General features: G+C 38.1%; 1 protein-coding gene across 41 annotated transcripts in view; it reads left to right on the plus strand.

Moving 5' to 3' along the window:
• The window catches only part of Rims1 (regulating synaptic membrane exocytosis 1), a 468,858-nt gene that overhangs the window by 266,818 nt on the left and 180,056 nt on the right, over nucleotides 1-21,984 (plus strand). For 5 of the 41 annotated variants that reach the window (XM_041655634.1, XM_041655636.1, XM_041655643.1 and 2 more), the window contains exon 1: nucleotides 16,012-16,360. The exons of 23 other annotated variants lie outside the window; for them this stretch is intronic. In XM_041655634.1, coding sequence (XP_041511568.1) covers nucleotides 16,261-16,360 — 100 coding nt within the window. In that variant the 5' untranslated portion in view covers nucleotides 16,012-16,260. Of the gene's footprint in view, nucleotides 1-16,008; nucleotides 16,361-21,984 lie in introns of those variants that run through there. 13 more of the 41 variants (XM_041655632.1, XM_041655652.1, XM_041655651.1 and 10 more) reach the window with 5 other exon arrangements.

Genomic DNA, 21,984 nt, shown 5'->3' on the forward strand with positions numbered 1-21,984 from the left:
AGGCGGATCTCTGACGAGGCCAGCCTGGTCTACAAGAGCTAGTTCCAGGACAGGAACCAAAAGCTACGGAGAAACCCTGTCTCGAAAATAAAAAAAAAAAAAATCAATCAAACTATGTTTGGGAAATAAAATAGAGGACAAATATCCATCTATATTTTTCAACTTCAGCCCAAACTTGGATTTCATTGCCTAAAAGATTAGCAGAAGTGAATTCTGCCTAGTGTGGCCTTGCAGTTCTTGAGACTTCACAAAGGGCACTGAGGAACAGAACAGAAGCCTTTAAAATGCTTGATACAGGGATAGAAAAGATGGCCCGGAGGTTAAGAGGTTAAGTGGCTGCAAAGGACTCCAGTTCCATTCCCAGCATGTTGAATGACTCACAGAAGCCTGAGTCTGGCTTTGGGAGATCTAACGCCCTCCTCTGTCCTTTGTGGGAACATCATACACACATACTCAATTTTAAAGTTTCAAAAATATAATTTAGGAGCAGAACTTTTAAGTTATCCAACTTTGATGTAACAGTTCGAAAATATAGACTCTCATTCAATACAGCTGTGCTTATTGTTCTCACAATGTATCATCCCAGTTAGTTTGGAGGTAGAGATCCTACTGGATAAAATCTGACCACCAGTACTTTATCTCCCAGCATAGTCCAAGCCTGCCTGTCTTGAGCCTCACCTTCCCTGGCATTCTGCTCTTGCTGACTGATTTGTAGTCCTTCCCTGACTTTCACATTTATCACCAGCTTCTCTGACTCGATTTCTTGACAGCATTCTGCCCCTTAAATGCCTCCAGTGCCAGGGCATTCATTTCCTACTCCTTATTTCTTTTGAAGCATCCAGTTTTGTTTTGTTTTTTTCTTATTTTGTGGATGTTTACGTTCCTAGATGGAAACATATCATAAGTTTGAGTGGGTGTATTATTTTTCAATACTTTTGTTTAGTTTTACTAATGAGACAACTGAAAGTAACTTATGTGGAGATACAGTTTTCAAAGATGAGTTCATTTTTAACTCATAGAGGTACACACTTGAGTAAAGAGAATATATACACTAAAATACTACTGTAGATAACTCATTATGAAAATAATAGTGTTTCCTATTTTCGAACTCTTTGTGTATCTCTGCAGTTTATTGTTTTAATGCATTCTGAAAAAGCACTGCAGACAGTAAGTACCAGGATGTTGAATTATAGCAAATTAAATTTGGGGTTGTTGCTCAGTGGTAAATCATTGCTTACCATGTGGGAGTCCTTACTTTCTAGTTTCACAATTGTGTTTCTTTATTTTATGACTTGGAAATCAAATTTTTTGAACCATAAAGGAGCTCTGATAGTTCTGCCATTAAATATTTACTTAGTGAATATTTTAATACTGTAGAAAAATTAAATATCCCCAGGTAAATTTATGGCATGCATTATAGAAGAGAATTGTTCTTGGAATCAGAAAGGCCATAAACTAGCCTTAATAACATAATACCAAAAAGAATAGTAAAACACACAATGTAGTGTAAACTTCCTAAAACTAAATGGTAAGAAAGAAAGAAAATGGGAAATGAAATTGGTCTCAGACCACTAAAGAATAGAAAGCAGACATTAGATTTGGGGACTGAAGAGTATTGGTTATTTGGGAAATTATGGATTACTTTGGAAACTAAGGACCTTTAGGAAGCCATCCATTAAATTAAACATGTAAGACTCTGTATTTCTCAATAAAGAGGAAATTGAAATTATCTTGGGGATTGCTAGATTCAAGTAAACTTGATGTTTGGAACTTCCTTTAAGGGTCATTTTTCTCTTCATGGACTGCTTTCCCATTTCCTGACATCTTCTGCTACTTCTGCTTCCTAAATATTCATATATGGAGATCAGAAGCTAGGCCCTACATATTGAAAGAATATACACTATTTGTCTTTCTGACCCTTTGTTTCTTTACTTAATGTGAGATTTACAGTTCTGTTATTATAACTACTTACACCTCTCTTTTTCCAATTTTATTCTTTGAAGACTATGAACTGTATTCTTCTGGTGAAAGGCTAGGGATAGTAAAATGGCATTGATTAATTTTCATCTTTTAAGTAATCGTGTCTTGGGGCTTTATAGTCAGTGCTTTAACTGTTCCACTGTTTCCTGTATGACGTCACAAAATGCCAACACGGTCCTGGGAGATGAACATGAGCTTCTTCCAGCCCTGTTGAGTGGAGGAACTTTGGTCAGGGGTAGCATCCCATTGCCCGGCTACTCACACCTGTCTCCCGGTTTGTGAACCACTTGCACCATTGGCTTTTCTCCAGATTTTAACCCAGTATCCATCTTACTTATAATCTTTTGAATGACAATTTGTAAATATGCTTTCTGCTTAGAGTAGAGAAGAAATAATTACATGTCCATTTATATTTTGAAAACCTCACCATTTTATCGAGAAGAAAAATTTAAAAGGTAACTAAGAGAAGAATAAATAAAACACCAGTTCTCACCCCCCCCCCACTATTTAGACTAGAATAAGCCAGAGGAAACACTGCTCTCTGTTTGATTTACTAAGCAGTATCTTAGTTGATTTTCCTATTGCTGTAATAAAATACCCCGACAAAAGCAACTTAAGGGAGAAAGGACTTGGTTTTAATCACAGTTGGAGATTTCAGGCCATCGTGCAGGAAAGTTGCAGCAGCAGAGCTTGACGCATTGAGTTCCAATGTACAACCAAAACACAGACAGTGAAAGCTGCTGCACAGGAACCCTTTTCTTCTTGTTTAGTCCAAGGCTCCAGCATAGACAATGATGCTGCTCAGTTAGGGTGTGTCTTCCTGCCTAAATTAACCAATCACAATAATCCATCACAGGCATGCCAGGACATTCATCACTTCTAGACTATCACTAATAACCATTACACCAAGTCAATTACCGATGACTTGGGGGTATGTATCAGTCGCTTTTTTTTTTTTGTCCTATGTCCAATGCAACACACAGAATGGTAGTTTACAGTTGGGGTTTACAGGTCCAGAAAGATCTGAGTCCAATGCCATTTTAGCAGAGAACATGGCATCAGGTAGGCAGATGTGGTACTGGAGTTCCAGCTGAGACCTCAAATCCTGATCCACAAAGGGGAAGCAAAGAGCACACTGGGTATGCACTGAAGCCTTACAGCCCACTCCCCATGATGAACCTTCTCTTCACAAATACTCTCCTAATTCTTCACAAATTGTTCCACCAACTTGGATACAGTATTCCAACCCATGAACATTTGGGACCCATTCTCATTCAAACCACCATATTCCACTCCCTGAACTCATCAGGCTTGTGGCCATGTCATACCGCAAAATGCACTTACTCAACTTCAAAACTCCCCACAGCCTTTTAGACTTACTGGTGCTTAAAAGTTCAAATTTCAAAAGATCTGATGAGAATCAAGGCAGTCTCATAGCTCTTGTCCCCATGTAAAAATAAAAAAAAGAAAAACAAATTACACACCTCTAACATCCAATGATGCAGCTTGTACAACACTGTTCCAGGAGAAACTAGTGAGGACATAGTGAGAAAATACTGGCAGAAAGCAAGGCTGAAGCAACAAGAAGACTCCAAATCCTTAGCTCCATGTCTAGTGTCTAAGGGTTTTACTGGCTTCACCCATCTTAACTGTGCTGCATACAACATATATCTCTCCCTTGAAGTGGTTCCACTCACTGTGTGCAGCTCTCATCAGTAGATATTCCATTGGTCTGGCACCTCTTATGTGTGGTTTGAGCTGTGAGCCCTCAGCTGTACCTGCTACCATGAATTTAGTTCACTATCATTGGGGTCTCCAGTACAATCCAGGCTTCACTTTTCATAGCTTTAAGCAGTGGCTTTCAGAGTCTCTTGCACTCTCGGAAATTTCATGCAAGAACTACCTTGCCACACATTACCTGACCTCAGTGGCTCTCCTTATTCATTGAGGAAGATTTCATAAACCTTCTTTTCTTGTGTTCTTTGTGACTCTAGAGCCAGAACTATATGGGCGACTTTGCTGATTTTGGCTGCCTACTTGAGTTGGGAGGCTGGTCCTTTGAAATAAATTGTTTTTAGGAGTAGAAATTTTTCATACCCCTTTGTCTTTCACATGGGAAGTTAAGCTGGGAGGGGGGCGGTGACCTGAAGTCACCATTTCTTTTGTTTCAGTGCGGATCTGGACTTCCCTTAATATCCATATGTAGTTCACCACATTAAATTTCCTGATGCTCTTTTTCTCTTCAAACTAAACATTTTGTATTTGTTTTTGCCTCATTTTCTCTTATTCAGTGTGGATCTACATAGTATGAGTAATTATTAATAACCATGCCACAGAGTCAATATTAGGCCTTCTTTAAATTTCCTTCACCAGAGAAATTAGTCCCATTACTTTTTACTTTATCCTTGGGTAAATTCTTAGGACAAGGTCAGTTGCTGTTTAAAGTCTTTGCTGCTTATAGCACAAATAATAAAAACCTAGAGACAGATACTGGGGCTCAGTCTTAAGATCAGAAAACAAAGCAGCCAAGCCACTAGAGAACTCTTCTCTCTATGAAATCTTCAGACTGAAAGAGAGTGAGTTCCTGTCTCATCCTGCTTTATATTCCTCTCTAGAGCTGGGATTAAAGGTGTGCACCAGCGCAGCCTGGACTCTGTGACTAACTAGTGTGGCTGCTGGGATTAAAGGTGTGTGCCACCTCCTGGCTTGAAAGGCTGACTAGTGTGACTGTTTTGTGTTCTGATCTTCAGGCACGTTTTATTTATTAAAATAAAAATGAAGTATAATTATATTTCCCCCTTTTGTCTAAAATAAAAAAAAGAAAGCTATAACTAATATAAGAAACACTATGTATAATAATTGCTAGAATACCTGGCAGACATGTATAGGATCAGATATGTGCTACACATATGGGATGATTCCTATTCCTGATTGTATCTTGTAACTGAATAAGTAATAAAGTCAATTCTGTATCATCTGATATAATTCAGCAGTTTCAATATGCAAAATAACTCTTTCTATATTGTGAATCAGTATCTATGATGAGAAGTTCTTTAAAATACATTAGTAATTGAGAATAGCATATAATTCTGACTTTGGGACAGAATCATGAGTGCTTTGATCACTTTACTTGAATTTTCTGTTTTGTAACCTGCCTTTCCTGATTTATTTGCATCAGTATAGAATGCAGGAGCTCCAGTTCTTGGTGTGTCCTTTACAATGTGAGGAAATGTCCAGTTAGTTCTTTTTATAAGTTGAATTCTTTCTCTTGGCATAGTTGGTATTAATCTCTCCCATTAAAATTACTATAAGCTTTGCCAGGGTTTACTTTCTTCCCATAATTTGTCAATTTTATAATTTCATAAAAAGGTATTATAATTTCTGCTGAATCTATTCCTGCTAATTGATGAAATCTCAATTTTCCTTTTAGAATTAACTCAGCAACCTTTTTCACATAAGTTTTTAATTTTTTACTTGCTTTATATGGTAAAAATTTCCATTCTAAGATAATATCTTCCCTTTGCATTAAAATTCCTGTAGGGGAATGTTTAGAGGGTAATATGCAGTTAAGATTCAACTGGACATGATCTATATGTGCCTTCTGTAATTCATCTTCAATTAAAGGCAATTATTTCTTAGCTTCAACTGATAATTCCCTGGGACCATTTAAGGTTTTGTTTAAATTAATCAAGTCATCAGTACCTATCCCAATAGTGCATAGTACACTGTAAATGGGAACTGTCTCCTAGCAATCTTTAGAAGTCATTAAGAGCCTACACTCAATCTCTTTTAATTTGCAGCTTTTGGAGTCTTATTTTTTGTAGGCTTATTTTATAGCCTAAATAATTAATAAAATCTCCTCTTTGTATTTTTAGGAGAAATTTATAATCCCCAAGAAGGCTAAATTTTCTTTACTTCTTCAAACATTTTTTCTAAAGTATCTACATTTGAATCAGATAGTAAAATATTGTTCATGTAATGGTAAACTATAGATAAAATAAATTGCTTATGTATCATTTCCAATGGCTGACTTAAAAATATCGGCACAGGGTAGAGCTATTTAACATTCCCTGTATGAGAACTTTCTATTGCTATCTCTTAGCAGGCTGAGAATTATTATAAGTAGGTACCGTGAAGGCAATTTTTTTCTGTCATTTTCTTGTATAGGTATAGCGAAGAAACAATCTTTTAAATCAATAACTATAAGAGACCATTCTGTGAGCAATAGAGAAGGCAAAGAATGCCAGCCTGGAGGGAGTGCATAACAGCTCTTACACTCTACATTTTTCAGATTTCTTTTTAAAAACAAATACAGGAGAATTCCAATGACTGGTTAATTCTTTAATATGCAGAGAGCATCTAGTTGTTCCTGTACCAGCTCTTCTAAAGACTCTAGTTTCTCTATTGTTAAAGGCCATTGCTTAACCCATACAGGATTTTCTGCCAACCATTTTTAAGGCAGAGCTATTGGTGCCTTTGAAATATCAGCAGTTGTGGTGCCCTGTTCTTGTACAACCTGAATGATTAGTGATTGTTCTTTATAAAGCCTTCTAATGTTTTCCCCAGACATACATTAATTTATGATTTGTTTCTAAGATTGGGGGAATGTTAATCTGAGCAATTCCATTGCTGTAACAAATCACATCCCCATAAATTCATATTTCTATGTTTGTTATATATTATTTTAATATTCCTCTCTCTCCTTCTGGCCCATCTTTTGCTCTGCTTTACCTGAGATAAAGTTCTAATACCTAAAAGCTGAAAATTTGCCTCCTGAAGAGGCCAATTTTGATGCCAAGTTTCTTTTTTTTTTTTTTTATTTATTTTTCGAGACAGGGTTTCTCCGTAGCTTTTGGTTCTTGTCCTGGAACTAGCTCTTGTAGACCAGACTGGCCTCGAACTCACAGAGATCCACCTGCCTCTGCCTCCCGAGTGCTGGGATTAAAGGCAGGCGTGCGCCACCACCGCCCGGCTGATGCCAAGTTTCTTATGAAATTATTGCTACATCCTCACCTGTGTCTACCAGACGTTCAATGACAATGTAATTTATTCATATTTTTAATTTTGGTCTTTGTTTATTTAGAGAACTCTGCAAAAAATACTTTATGGTTTCTTCTAAAATTTTTGTTCTCTTTTATATTTATGTTCAATTATCCAAAGCTTTGTTGTGTCTTGCAATAGGAATTAGGTTTTTTCAGTTCTTTAATTGCTCTGGAAGGAGAGTTCTCTACAATGATAAGAAACGACTGAACCAGATTTGGCATGGGGCCTGTGAGAGGCCCCTCATGGAATTTCCTGATGGCAAAGGATTACCTTGAATATTCCTCGTCAGTTTACATTCATCAGTCCAATGCTTGCCTTTGCCATACTCTCCGCATAATCCAGAAGGGAGCAGTGTTCTCAATGGATTATTTTTAGAAAAAAAAAAAACATTGTTTCCAGGAATCCCTTTTAAGGTGACCTTGGTTGACACATTTGTAACATTTGACATTTTGATTTTTCCTCAAACTTCTGGAAATTACCTCTCCTATCTATGTCTCATCATGGTCATAAGATTCAATATTAATTGTATCTCAAATTCATTCCTCCAAAGGTGCTGACCTCGTATTTAATGGCCTAATTATTTTTTTGCATAGAGAAATGGCATTTTCAAAAGCCAGTGATTCAATTATTATTTGTCTAGTTTCTGAATTTGTTATCATTTTTTTTTTTACTGCTCATGTTCATCTTTGTAAGAAATCCATGAAGAGTTATTTGGGCCCTGTACGACTTTAGTAAATGATTCAATATTTTTTCCTACTTCTTCAGTTTTGTCCCTAGCATTCAGTGCTGCTGCACAGCATAATGCCAGGATGTGATCATCATATAAAGATTGCCTTTCTATAATAGCATAATTTTCTTCTCCAAGAATTTGGTCTTGGGAGATGTCTATACTTCTAGCTTTACTCCACTGTTCAATAGTCTTAGCCTGTTCTCTGAACTAGCTACTTTATTATAACAAATATTATTTGAATTTCTATCAATAAAACAGAATCTATACCAATGTAAATTGTCTATAAATAATAGCTCACAAGTATTCAGTCTATTGTTGTTGTTGTTGTTATTATTATTGATTAGTGTGAGTAAGCCACTGCCTGACCTCTATGGTAAATTAGTGTGGCTTCTGGGAATAAAGGTGTGGGCCACCACTGTCTGGCCTGTATTGCTGACTAATGTGACTGTTTTGTTTTATGTTCTGATCTTCAGGTAAGCTTTATTTATTTATTTTGGTTTTTCAAGACAGGGTTTCTCTATAGTTTTGGATGTTGTCCTCGAACTAGGTCTTGTAGACCAGGCTGGCCTCGAACTCACAGAGATCCAGGTGCCTCTGACTCCTGAGTGCTGGGATTAAAGGCATGTGCCACCAACACCAGCTTATTTATTAAAATACAAATGAAATATCACTACAGCTTCTCACATAATTCTCACCACTATGGTTTTTCTAAGCCTGTATGATGGCCTGTTAATTTCTGCTTGCTGCATCTGATTTTTTCATCAAAAGTCCACAAATCGCCGGGCGGTGGTGGTGCACGCCTTTAATCCCAGCACTCGGGAGGCAGAGGCAGGCGGATCTCTGTGGGTTGGAGACCAGCCTGGTCTACAAGAGCTAGTTCCAGGAGAGGCTCCAAAACCACAGAGAAACCCTGTCTCGAAAAACCAAAAAAAAAAAAAAAGTCCACAAATCTTCCACAATTATTAAAACAAAAACAAAAATTCACCAAACAAATAAAATAAAAAAATAAAAAATAAATAACTCCGAAAAACAAACAACAAGCACCAAAAGCTACACAGTCATATCTGTAACAACAATTCTCCATGTGTGGTATCAGCATCTGTACTAGTTACTTTCCTGTTTATGTGATGCAGCCCATGACCACAGAACCTCATCAAAAGAGGTTTGATTGAGTTTTCAGTTCCAGAGTTGTGAGAGTCCTCTACCCTTATAGGGGGCCACATGGCAGCAGGCAGGAACTTGACAGAGAGCTCACACCTGACCCACAAACTGGAAGCTAAGAACACATTGGAAATTACCCGTGTCTTTAGAAATTTCAAAGCCCACCCCAGTGATGTACTTTCCCAAGGCCATAACTCCCAATCTTTCCCAAACAGATCCACCAACTGGGGACCAATTATTCAAGCATAGGAACCTATGAGGGTCATTCACATTTAAACCACCATGGGAGAGTTCTATTCTGAGAAATCACTGGATTTTATTTACTTTGTTGAATGCTTAAAATATTTTAATGTGCTTCAAATAATGAAGGTTAGAACATATATACAAAAAAAAATAAGTAGGGAATGAAAATACTGTATACAGATAGTGAAAACCTGCGTTTCCTTCCATGCAGCAACAGAATAGTCTAATTCTCTTGCTTACTGTTTGTTTTCTTTATAACTTACTATTTGAAATCTGTCATATTTTGCCTAACACACATCTTTAAGTTTTTAAATTTGTTGTTTCCTTAGTGAAGAAACAAATTCTGTCTGTGACAATAGTAACAAATGTAATAGCTGGGTAACACAGTAATAAAGAAAGTACCATTGATCCAGCCAACATTGCTTGAATTGTAACCCAGCAAAGATAAATGCATGTATCCCTTTAATGACTTTCACACATACAAATAACGTTTACAGATGCCGATATAACAAAGAGAAAAAGCTAATCAGGGCACCATTTGAATCTCTTTATAGCTTATAAGAATATGGTTGCCTAAGATGGATAAATCAATAACAAAGTAAAATTCCCCTGCAGAAAAATAAAGGGAAAGAGAAAGATGATGTTTAAAAAGACATTGTTGAATTTGTTTGAATGAAAACTTTCAAAGATACAAAACTGAAATAGAAAACAAAAGTCAAAAATATGTGGGGTAAAGTTTAAATATCTGCTTGTGGGTGAGTCAATGCCTATAATGGCTAGGAGCTTGGGACTCAAAACCACATAGGGCCAGAAAATTTTGCCCTCCTTTGTGTGGGGACAAAATGTCTGGGAAATGAGACAAGCATTTCATTCTAAGTCCAGGACCATTAAAAATGCTTTTTCTATAGTGGAAGGAAGATACCTAGTAAAACTTCACAGACATAAGATAAATGCATAATCCCATTTCTCACTGAGCCCTAGGTAAAAGACATCAAAACCTCATTCTTTTCCCACTGATTGGATTTATTATGTAGACATTGTTCTATAATACTAAGACGGGATATGTATGCTTGATTTGACTTTGGACTGGTGTTATCTTGTTCTGTTGTACCTTTCTGATCTAGCCCTGAGGATGAAATGCTTCCTGTTCTGTTGATGTTACAGAAAGTAGGCAAGATGCCCAGGGATTTATTTTATGGCTTTGTCAATTGGGCTATCTGAATGCTATATATGCAATAATTATTAAAACTAGACTACAATTCACACCCAAGTACATTGCTTTCAATTTGAGAGATGTGGGAAAGATTTCCTGGGTGGCATCAATTTTTACCTTTCCTAAATATTTTCAGGCTAAAGTCTATAATCAGATTTGCTTCTAGTGTTTAAAGCCCCCTTACGATGAACATAACCTGAACTTTGTGTCTCAGAGAATTCCAGATATGAACAATGCTGTAGATATTAAAAAATTGAACTTGATATATTATTTACCCAAGTCTCAATTTCATCCTTCTGTCTTCAGAACTAAGGTTGCCTTCTCTCCTGCTATTCTACAAAATGCTGCTTTGAATGCTGGCTTAAATCTTTAGACATATTTAATTTGAACTACTTGTAGTATGTCAGTTTTTCTTTCTTTCAGTAGATGCTTTATTTTTTTTTATAGCTTAGACTCAATGCAGTTATGTCAGTGGTCATGTAGTGTTGAATAAAAAGAAGACATTAATGCCAACGTATGCACATGTGAGCCAGGATGCAGAGAGCTGCACTGCTACATTGGAAGCATGATCACAGATGTTCCCATGACAGCAGGACATGTGACAATGGCTGCTCTTAAAGAAACCACTACAGCATGACCTTGGACACCACTTCTAGATCAGTTACAAACAGAATCCAGTTCTTCCTTGTCTTTCTTGTGAAGTGCCATATGTGTAATAATCCAGAAAAAAAGTATTAACAATGCAAACATTTCCCACCCGCTACTAATATAAATCAGTTGCCAAAAGAAAAAAAAAAGATAAGCATGTATCATCAAGTTTGTTTGACTAGTGTTAATGGACTAACAATGTCCTTGATGTGGTATTTTGGAAGCCTGGGTGTCGATGTGCACTGAAACTATTTTATAAATGAATCGAACATGCAGCCTGTTCCAAACACAGTCAAATTGAGCTACTTCATTTTCACTTGCACCCCCGTTTCTTCATCGACCAGTGTTATGATATCACAACATGGCAGTATCGTCTAGAGTTTCAGGAAAGACCTAAGTCAGTAGCATATAGTGTATTATGTTTCATGGACATTCTGTGCTTGAGTGGTAAGTATCTTAAGAACACAGTCCATGTTGGACATGAGGTAGAAGTTACTCTTCAAACCTAAGGCAATTGTGAGCTAAAGCATTGTTAGCATGGCTGGTTGTTATTACTGTTGAATTCAAACTCTGCCTGTGCCATTGACTTGTTATGTGTGCCATCTGTAATACTGAAATATTATTGAATGGTCCAAAGCAAAAAGCTTGGTCTGGATACTTTTTCTCTTTACTCTAGGGCCTAATATTGCGAATATTCAAACTTTGGGCTTGATGAAAGGTACCTATGAGACACATGCATGCCAAGAAAGTTAAAAAGACTAAAGAACAGTGTCCATGTAGAACTTTCCGTTAAAGACATCCAGAGAAGCTTAAAAAATGAAAAATATCCATGTACTTTAGGTTTGTTTAGGGAAACTAGCTCAGAATAGCTACTGGGAATTTGAATTCATTTTTCTATATAATTTTTATATGTATGGTGTTTATTGATTGTAAAAGTTTGTAATACAACAGTACATGTTGACTGTAAAGATTAACAATGCTGGTATTTCTAAGGAGATCTGGTGCTAACACAAGTGCAGATTCAAGGACAATATATTTATGCTTCTCTAAATACAGTTTGTCCTGCTGCTATCTCTTAAGTGCCAGTGTGCTAATGTAGTATAACATGGCATAAAAATAGATATAGCCAATCAATCAATAGCAATGTGTTATAGTTGAATGACCATTCTAAAATTCTGTATCCCCACAATCAGATTCTTAAGTTATATTATCTAGGTACACTCATTTAAAACTGCCTGGCAATGGAATGGAAGCTGTTGAGTTTCATATTAAAAATTTCACTTTTAGAATTGAATATATTTTATGTACTTATCTATCCACCATCAAAAAATACCCATGAAAGAATTGGAACTTGAAAACAATAATTTTATATACTCTCTCATAACTCTTATTCATTACCTGCAGTTTCTCCCTCCTCATTCCCTTATACCTAGCCTTCTTTTTTGTCTTTTTCTTTGTATTACACTATCCACATGTGTTAACTTTTCACATATGTACACATATTGTTAGCTATATTTTATATATGAGAGAGAAAATATGGGTTTTTGTTTTTGAGATTTTGTGATATCACCTAATATATCTTCAGTTTTTAACCTTCATTTTTCTTTAGGATTGAGTTATGTAGGCTTCCGATCTGATTAATTTTTGTTTGTTTTTATTTGTGAGTTTTTTAGTGATGAAGTTTATAAAAGTGAAGATAAACTACTGAAAGAAATGAAATAATTATGCAGAGATAGTTTTATTTTTTAAAAAAAACTGTTCTTTGTCTCTAAAGGAGAATCTTTTGCAAGAATTGATTGTAATCTGCAGAACACTTTTCCTGAGTCAGTTAGCGAAAAATAGAGACAATTTTTAACTTTTAAAGATATTGGGGTAATAGGAAGTAATTGGTATTTGGTGCTCATTGCTTTGACACTACTATTTTCAAGACTTAGCTGAACAGTACAGTACTTTGATAGTTACCTTAAATTGCACTGGAAAGATATCTGGGATCTGGAATTCGGAGTTCTTTAACAAGTACAAGGATAAGCACTGTAGCAGTAAAAGAACTAGGATGTGGTTAATATATCAACTTTTAACACAGTGACTTTTGAGAACGTATAATAGGCTGCATGTGTGTTGTATAGCTGTCAAATTTGAACTAAAATTTGATTTTAAAAGGAAAAGATTGATTAATTACTTGTGAATTCAACTTCTAGGATCATAGAATTTTGTTATAGGGCTATAGAGGTGACTCAAGGATTAAGGACACTTGCCCTTCTTTCAGAGGATCAGAATTCAGTTCCCAGCACTCACACTGGATCACACACAAACATTTATAACTTTAGATGCAAGGGATCTAGGACTCTCTTTGGGCTTTTGCAAGCATCTGCATATACAGTACACATATGCTCACATTGACACACAGAGACAGACAGACAGACCACACACACAAGAAGAAACAGTCTAGACAGGAAGCCATTGAAGAGAGTCCTTAAAAATTGTGATAAAGATGCTCAAGTGTAGGTCTTCACAGCTGATGTCTTCTGGAAGAGGGCTGGGGAGGGACTCAGTGACCTTTAAGGTGCTGACCACTGGGAGTTTGACTAGGCTTCAGTGAGTACATGGGCAACTCAAATTGGACTTGCTGTATTTTTTATTTTTTCTCTTTCTCTTTGGGAAAGCCACAGGGGTGGGATGGATGAGAGACAAGAGTGATCATAATGAATTGCAGGAAGTTCCCAAATAATCAATAAAAATAATATGTTGGGAAAAGGAAAAGGAAGGAAGGAAGGGAGAGAGAGGAAGGGAGGGAGGGGGAGACCCTGAGAGCAGACCAGCTTCCTGGAAGAGGTTTATACCAGCTGTGGCATCTGGAAAGGACACTTTCCAACCTGTTGAGCTGCCTGCTGGTGGTGCAGTGTGTTCCAGGTCCCAAGCTTTGTGAGCTGTCATCCATGCTGGGGTGGCCTTTGACAATGCAGCTCTCTCTGAGTCATTTCTGCTCTTGTAAGTAACCCCTCACCTGTATTCCTGTAAGTCACCCCAATAAAACTCATTGGTTCACCAAGGTAGACTTTGGTGGTATCCATACTCCAGATAGTATTGGAATAGATGTGTATTGCCCCACTCCAGGAAGAGTTTTGTTACACAACTCTTCTTCTTGGATGCTTTTCAGACTTACTATGAAATACATGAATATTCTTTCTTTCTTTACTTATTTTTAATTTATTAGATTTTTAAAAAATATACCAATCCAAATTCCCACTTCCTCCCCTCCTCCTATTCCTTCCACACACTGTCCCACCCCTCCCCCATCTAATCCTAAGAGAGAGCAAGACACATTGCTTTGTGGAAGGTCCAAGGCCCTCCCTACTATATTTAGACTGAGCAAGGAATGCATCCAAAGAGAATAGGATCCCAAAAAGCCAGTACAAGCAATAGAGATAAATCCCGTTGCCACTACCAGTGGCACCTGTATCTGTCCCAGCCATGCAACTGTCAGCCACATTCAGAGGGACTAGTTTGGTCCTATGCTTGTTCCTTCCCAGTCCAGTTGGAGTTGGTGAGCTCCCATCGGCTGGGGTAAACTCTTTCAGTGGATGAACTAAAGAGGTCATGGTCTTAACCTCTTTGTTCATATTCTCATTCCTTCCACTCTTCAACTGGACCTTGGGAGCTCAGTCCAGTGCGCCGATGAGGGTCTCTGCCTGTTTCTATATGTTGTTGGATGAAGGTTCTATTGCGTGCAAATGGATGGAATTAGGAAACATTATCTTGAGTGAGGTAATCCAGAACTGAAAAGATGAATATGGTATGTACTCACCCATAAGTGGATACTAGCTATAAACAAAGGACATCTAGGATCATTTGTTCATGATCCTAGAGAGGCTAAGTATTAAGGAGAACCCAAAGAAAAACATATACAGATACAACTTGAAACTGGAAACAGACAAGATCACCTGACAAAATTGGGAGGTGGAGGGAGAAAGGTAGAAGGGGAAGAGGAGGAGAGAAGGGAAGGGTTGAGGGGAGGGAATGGGATAGTGGTGATGGAGAAGGACAGAGATGAGAGCAAGGAAAGAGATACCTTGATTGTGGGAGCCATTACAGGGTTAGCAAAAACCTGGCTCTAGAGAAATTCCCAGGAATCCACAAAGATGACCCTGCCTAAGACCCTAAGCAATAGAGGAGAGGGGGCCCGATCTTGACTTACCCTGTAGTTAGACTGATGATTACATAAATATTCTTTAGGAACAATGAAGTATATTCAACCACAAGAGGTTGCAGCATTTTAGCTTCTATAATACCTGTAATAAAAGTCAGAAGTAGTGTCAACAGAAAAGATACTGAACATCATATACAGCCATTTGTTTTGGTGAAGTAAATCACAAGGAGAAAAGTATTTTTTCATAACTTGGGATCATAAATATCACTTATCTAGGTATCAAAATTTTTAATCTTGAAATTATACTACTGACACATATAACATCAAAACTTCTAGGGACATATATTTTTGAAGATCCCTCTGATAGGCAAACAAAACAAAACCTATTTTATATATTCACATAATGAATAAAATACTATATATAAAATAAATAGCAGATACAATTACCACTTAATTTCATCCATTTCTTCAGGAAGTAATGCAGACGTTTTTCTTTATAAATCTAATATAAAACCATAAGAAATGTTTCCGTTTAATGAATTTTAATAGTACCGAGCAAAAACTAGTGCTTCCAGAAATTATCCAGTGGGCTAAAGGCCATTTCATTGTCATAAAAATCCTTTATTTAGCTCTCTCTACAAATAAGCTCACAGCGGGTGAAAGGACGCTAGTTAAAGTAATGTGGGCGATAAGTAAGCATAAGGAATGGCTAGGAGCATAGTGTCATCTGGCAGAGAGCTTATTTCCTGAATCCCGTGGATCTGCTTAAAACCCAGCAGAGATGCCAATATGCTTCTCCTCGGTAAATGCTACCAGCCTTCACACCACCAGGCCCATGGAGGTTTGCGTGCGGTATTTCATCCAACCAATCTTTGGGGTAGCTGCAAGGTGCCTGCAGTGACCTGAGTCAGTCATCCAAGGAGACTTTCCCATGCTCACACCAATGCTTTCCTTCAGTTTGCATTTCCTGTTGCTCCTCTCCTTCCATGGTAGAAGCATGGTGAAGGAGGAAGCAAAACACACGCTTCGCAGATAAGATCTTAGGCAGCAGAGAGTTGCTGTTCTTGGACTGGATTTCTTTGCAAGGTTGTTATCATGTGTGCATCTGGGGTACCTGTCTCCTCGGACGGGTGGGAGGAACTGAGCTCTGTTGATTCGGAAATGGAAACAAGGGAGATCGGACAAGCAGGTGCGGGTGAGTCTGTGAAATGGCCATTCTGCCGTATTTTCTTTCTGGTTGTTCCCAAATATCTATTCAATACCCCATTGTATCCATTTTCTTCTGCTCTAAATATTAATGTGCTTTGTATAGGGTACAGAGCAATTTTGTTGCATTTTCTAAATGGATCAACTTTTCCAGGTGTTAACTTTATCTTTAATCTGTTTCTCTGAACTGATATCATAGGGTTTTACAGCATAGCTGGAAGGTTGTAAGAAGCAATCCTATTTATGATTTCAGTTCTTCTGAACTAGTCAAGTAAAGATTTAAAGATTAGGAAGTCAGTGTTCTGTGAAACAAAAAACAATAATAAATTGCTTAATTGTGCGTGGGCTTTGTATTTCCGTCGATGTGGTCATGCTTCATGATCTCCTGCGAGTGCCAAGGCCGAGGAACGTGACACGCCGGTGTCATCACTCACAAAAATCAATTCAACAGTAGGATGTTTGTGTCGCGGTTTCAAAATAATGGATGCTGGATTTTAGAACAAAAGAAAACGGAAACGTTAGCAATCTCAGGCCTTCACATAGACTACAGGGCCACTAGGTTCCATACTTGGAGAGCTGCTTGCTCAGAGTTGCTGATGGCATTAGTATGTGTCTTTTCTCTCAGAGGAAATCAGTGTGCTGGGCTTTGGGTAGCTGTGGAGTCACAGGTGAGGGCTAGTCTGCATAGTCTGTCACCCAGAGGGATTCTTGTCCCTCCAAGTGGGAAGAGTTGTTTCAAATAAGAATGATTTGAAGTAAGTAAATATTGTTGGTATGAGTTTCTAAATCAATACAATCATAAGGGAGGGATTATTCCTACTTATGTGTTGTCGGTCTCAGGGAATGGCATCTGTCACTCTGCATGAGATCTCATGGGGGATGCGCTATCCAGAAACGACTGAATGACTGTTTTACAAAAGGATCAACAATAGGTTTTCTTTAATATAGATTCTTGGTTCTTACTCTGTAAACTGGATCTTGTGCATACTATTTCAAAAGCCTGTTTGCTTTAGTAAGGTTTTGTTCTGTTAGAAACCAAATTTGTTATCATTTGATAAATTTGCTTAAGTCAAGACAATTTAGGGAACTCAAGGAAACTATACACAAATAATATTAATGTATGAGATAGAATGAGGAATAAATATCCGATTAATACCCTTGAAACTTGGTTGATCATTTGAAGTTAGCACATCCTAGGAAGTACAGTGGGTGAGAGAGAATAGGAACACAGAATTAGCTTTCGCATAGACTCAGCATGAGGCTGTAAATGTTGTTTAATTTGTTGACTGGGCTTGTGAAATGCATGGAAAGAAAACCTCACGAATGTTTTTAACTACAGAAAATGAATAAATTCCTGAAAGTTTTGGCTGTCGTCTACTCCTCATGCCTGGTGCTGTCCTAAGGTCTTTCTGTAGACTGTGCCTCTGTTGGTCCTCTTTAGGACAGTAACTTAGCAAAGGAAGCCTAAGTTTAGTACGCACAGTTCCCCATCTCCACTAACAGCTCTCAAACCATCTCCACTGGAGTCAGGATTGGCATAGCAGATGTGCAGCGTGATAGACCCCACCAAACCAGCCAGCTTCCCAGCAAGCTACTAGCACAAAATCCTGGGCCCCGGTGGAAGTAAAGATCAAAACCTTATACAGTCGCTATGTAGGTGTAGGTCCAGTAAGATTTTATACGAGGTGAAGCCAAGTTCAGATTCCAGGGCACTACATTTAAACCATATGACCTTGGGCAAATGAATAAGCTTTGCTAAGTGTCACTTGTTGTGGGTAATGTAAGTTTATCATATCACTATAAAACAAGTGAATTAAATAAAGTTATGATAGTACTGTGTTTGATAGATAAAAGGCCTTCAATTAATGTGTATTGCTCTTTTGTTTCCCTTGCTGCTATTTGATTAACTTTTGCCTAATGTCAGTTTAAATTGTACCTGGAAGTTTCTGAAAAGAAAAGGGAAATTTCCTGAGGATCCTGTGTGGGCTAACCATATATTCTTTACCAGGGGATATGTATCAAGTAGCCAGCTTGTTAGAGACTGGTGTTTTTAGTTGGTTAACGCAATTATCAGTTCAGTGCTGATACTTTTTTCAACCGGTAGGACTTTTTTTTTTTTTTAAAGGCAAGTTCACACTTCTTAGGTAAATCCAGTCCAATAGTGTTAAATTAATGGGGGTTTGTCCTGTTTCTCCCTGTGTTATCATTTACCAGTCCGCATTATGAAAGAAAGCTGAAGTGGCCTCCACGTGCTTCTCCAGACCCTCTGGTGTGGGTTAGAGGAGTGTCTCAGTATTTACTACTGCTTCTTGAAGCTGAACATTTTACCATGATTAAATGTGGCTGGGAATTTTTTTTCAACTCATTTCCTTTCTTTTGCTAATGTTATTATTGTTCCTTAATACAAGATATGATATGGCCAGAGTAAATGAAGCTGAATTGCTAATAAAATGATGATTTTGCCTTAATGACAGCTCCGTTACACTACAAATTATAAGAGCATGGTCACCTGTCTTTTAGTATCACAAATATAAGCCAGCCCCATCTCTGTTTCTTGTATTTGCGATTGTCCTTTTGCCCTCTGGAAAGGATCCATCAGCAGTAGGTTGATCATACAGGAGACTCTGAACAAGCAGTTTTCTTCTGTTCCCAACAGTCCCTCCCAGCTTCAGCTTTATGTGTCCTAGTGCAGTTGTTGCCACTGGGTGCCGTTCCTCATTTAGGAAAACTGCAGAGGAAATGATCTGTTACGTTGGACTTGGCAGGACCATTTCCAGGGGTTGAAAATGGGATCGAATTATTTCAGGTGAGTTTGGAGGGATTTAAAATCAGCAAGCGTCTGCTCTTGTCTGTCACTGTAGATCACGGTTATCACAGTGAAGTAAGTGTCCCTGCGAGAGGAACAGGAGATCAAGAGCATCTGCCTGAGGCTTTCTCCCTCACTCGCTTTCAGGGACTTCAGAGATTTGTCTCCGGCTGCAGGGGAGTAGCAGCATCTATGCACTGTTTTAGGAAATGGTTAATTGTGTGGCGGGAGGGCTCTGCCGTCTACTGCCGTGAGAGTCACCTCAGTACAGCGCAGAATGGCATAGATGATTGCAGTAATCAATGAGGATCTAAATGCTGCAGGGATCTGAGCTGATGACAGCAGCACTTATGGCCTTGTTTAATGTCAACATTGTGTAATGTTGGGCACTGCAGGCTTTGGAGCGGGGTCGTTGAGAATGCAAGGACTATGGGAAATTTTATTTAAAATTTGCACGTTGGTAGATTTTTTTTTTTTTAAAAAAACTGTGTTGTGGACTTCTGCCACTCCTAGCTGGAATTTAATGACTTGGTGTCTGTAGTGCTTACTTAACCATTCTGATGCTGCACTTTGATCTGCTGCATTTCTGCAGTTTCTACTACTTCATGCATTGCATTCAAGAACAGGTAAACCACACTATGGTATTAATCATAAGATGAATCTAAAGCTAATGGATTTCGTTGTTGAATTATTCAAAAGGGGGACATATTAAGATGCATCATTTGTATTCTATCAGAGAGTAAGGAGTACTTTACTTTGAAAATGGAAACTACATCAATATATAATTTTCAAATGGAGATGGTCATCCGGTTGCATTATATGTTGTTTCCCAAATTGTGAATGTATATCTGAAGTGCTCATTGAGTTGTATGTTTTTCAGTATTCTATTTAACTCACAACTTGATGTATGTATATAGTTAATTCAGGGTGCATGCATTTTTCCGTTTCCGATTAATCAGATATTTTATTTTCATTGTTTACTGAATTGCATAGACAGCTTCAATGCTCAGTCTTAAAAATAGAAAAACTGAAGCTGCATGCAGATTGTTCTTTTCAAAGGCTTAGACCAAGGCTGCTGAGGCCTGCTTTCTTCTGATGGCTAGGGCAGACTGTAGATCACTTCCATAGCCATGCCTGCATTTTGTGTATGGTATCAGGCTGTGCACTGAGAATGATGATCCTGTAAGGGGACAGAGAGTGCAGACACTCAATGGAAAAGAACAGCATCATATCTGGGGTCAGAAATGTGAAGGTGTGACCTTGGGGATAATTGAACACCAAACTCTTCTGCCCCTGCTTCATCGTCTGCACCCAAAGAGAACACTTTTCTGCTTCAGTGCAGATCCATAGCAATTCTAAGGTGTTCAAGGCTGTCACATGGTGATACCGGTGTAGAAACAACACTGCTTTCAGCCATTTAAATGGATGTGGTTTCCTTAGCAACCCCCGACTTCATCCCTTGGTTTGTAGCACTGTAGCCTGTGAGATTTTGTAGAGGTTGAGAATAGCTTTTTAATAGTTAAGCTGGCAAATCTCTTGGCGCCATTGTAACTACTTTTCCCAACAGGGATTTGTGGTGTCCTGACAGCACTTTCTGTTAGGCTGCACTGCTTGCGGGGAGAAGACATCACGTGATTTGCTGCAGTGCTTTGAGGGCTGAGTGCAAACAGCACAGGAGCCAACCTAGCACCTGGCAGGGCTGCACACTCCCTGGATGCTTTCTTGCTCCCTCCCAGGCTCAGCGAGTCTCTTATTAGAGACTGTTATCTCTTTCTAGCATCCTGCTAGGGGCACTCTCAGAATCCAGAGGATCCCAAGCAGGTAGGAAGGCAGTAGCTACATTCCACTCACCAGGTTCAACTAACCAAATCTGTCCTTTTGAATGAATGTTAAGAGTTTATTGAACTTGGAACTGCATACTTGTAGAGTGACTTATAAATTGCTTGTTGGTAAAAGTCACACATGTTGTGTTCACGGCCATGCTCATGTCATGTTACTCCTAGACCTTTACCATCATGAAGGCAAGCTTGGAGCAAAGGATGACTCGTGGTTCTAGCATGTATGCGTGACAGAGAGGAAAGCAAAAGGTGATGGCCAGTGGCCTGCCAAGCTCTGTGGAAATGGAATGATTTAAAATTTCTACTCCTAAACTCAGGAAGTTAATAACTTTCTTAGTGAAGTGACTCTTCCTCCTTGGAAGTTATGTGCTCCCCTATCTTTCAACTTCTTGTTGTTTTATGTGGTCCTATTGTTGAGTTGTTAGCAGGATCTTTGAGAAGAAAGTGATGCTTTCAGTTAGAAGTACTAGGGACTATGAAGAATGACGGAAGTCATTTGGAAAGAGAAAATGAAATAAACAGAAGTTCCTATCCTTCCTTGTATTTCACTATATACATAGATACTTTGAGCGAATGAAACAAAGGCATGTAGCTCTCAGCTTTCCAAAGCCAAAAATAATGGACAGCAATATTCCAGCTTATAGATGTAAAGCAGTGAATGAAAAAAAATGTTGGTTATTTTATGATATAATTATTTTAGAGTGTCTATACATACTACTGTCTATCTATAATTTCTAGGCTAGTTGATGCATTCAGAATTTGTAGATAACCTGCTTCAAGTAAATTGTGGAAGGGAATTATTAGAATCATAGGGTCGATTGTTTGCCAGAATATAACCACAATACTGAATGCCTAGCTAATTTGAGTAATTATTTGGGGGAATGTACTCCATACATTACATTTTTAAGGACTTGTGATATAAATTCTTACTGTGATAAGCCGCAAACATTGAGTATATTTCAAAGCCAA

This window comes from Microtus oregoni, unplaced genomic scaffold (assembly GCF_018167655.1).
Source record: "Microtus oregoni isolate MIOR12 unplaced genomic scaffold, Mior012 000007F_ref0000211, whole genome shotgun sequence".
NCBI classification, from domain to species: domain Eukaryota; kingdom Metazoa; phylum Chordata; class Mammalia; order Rodentia; family Cricetidae; genus Microtus; species Microtus oregoni.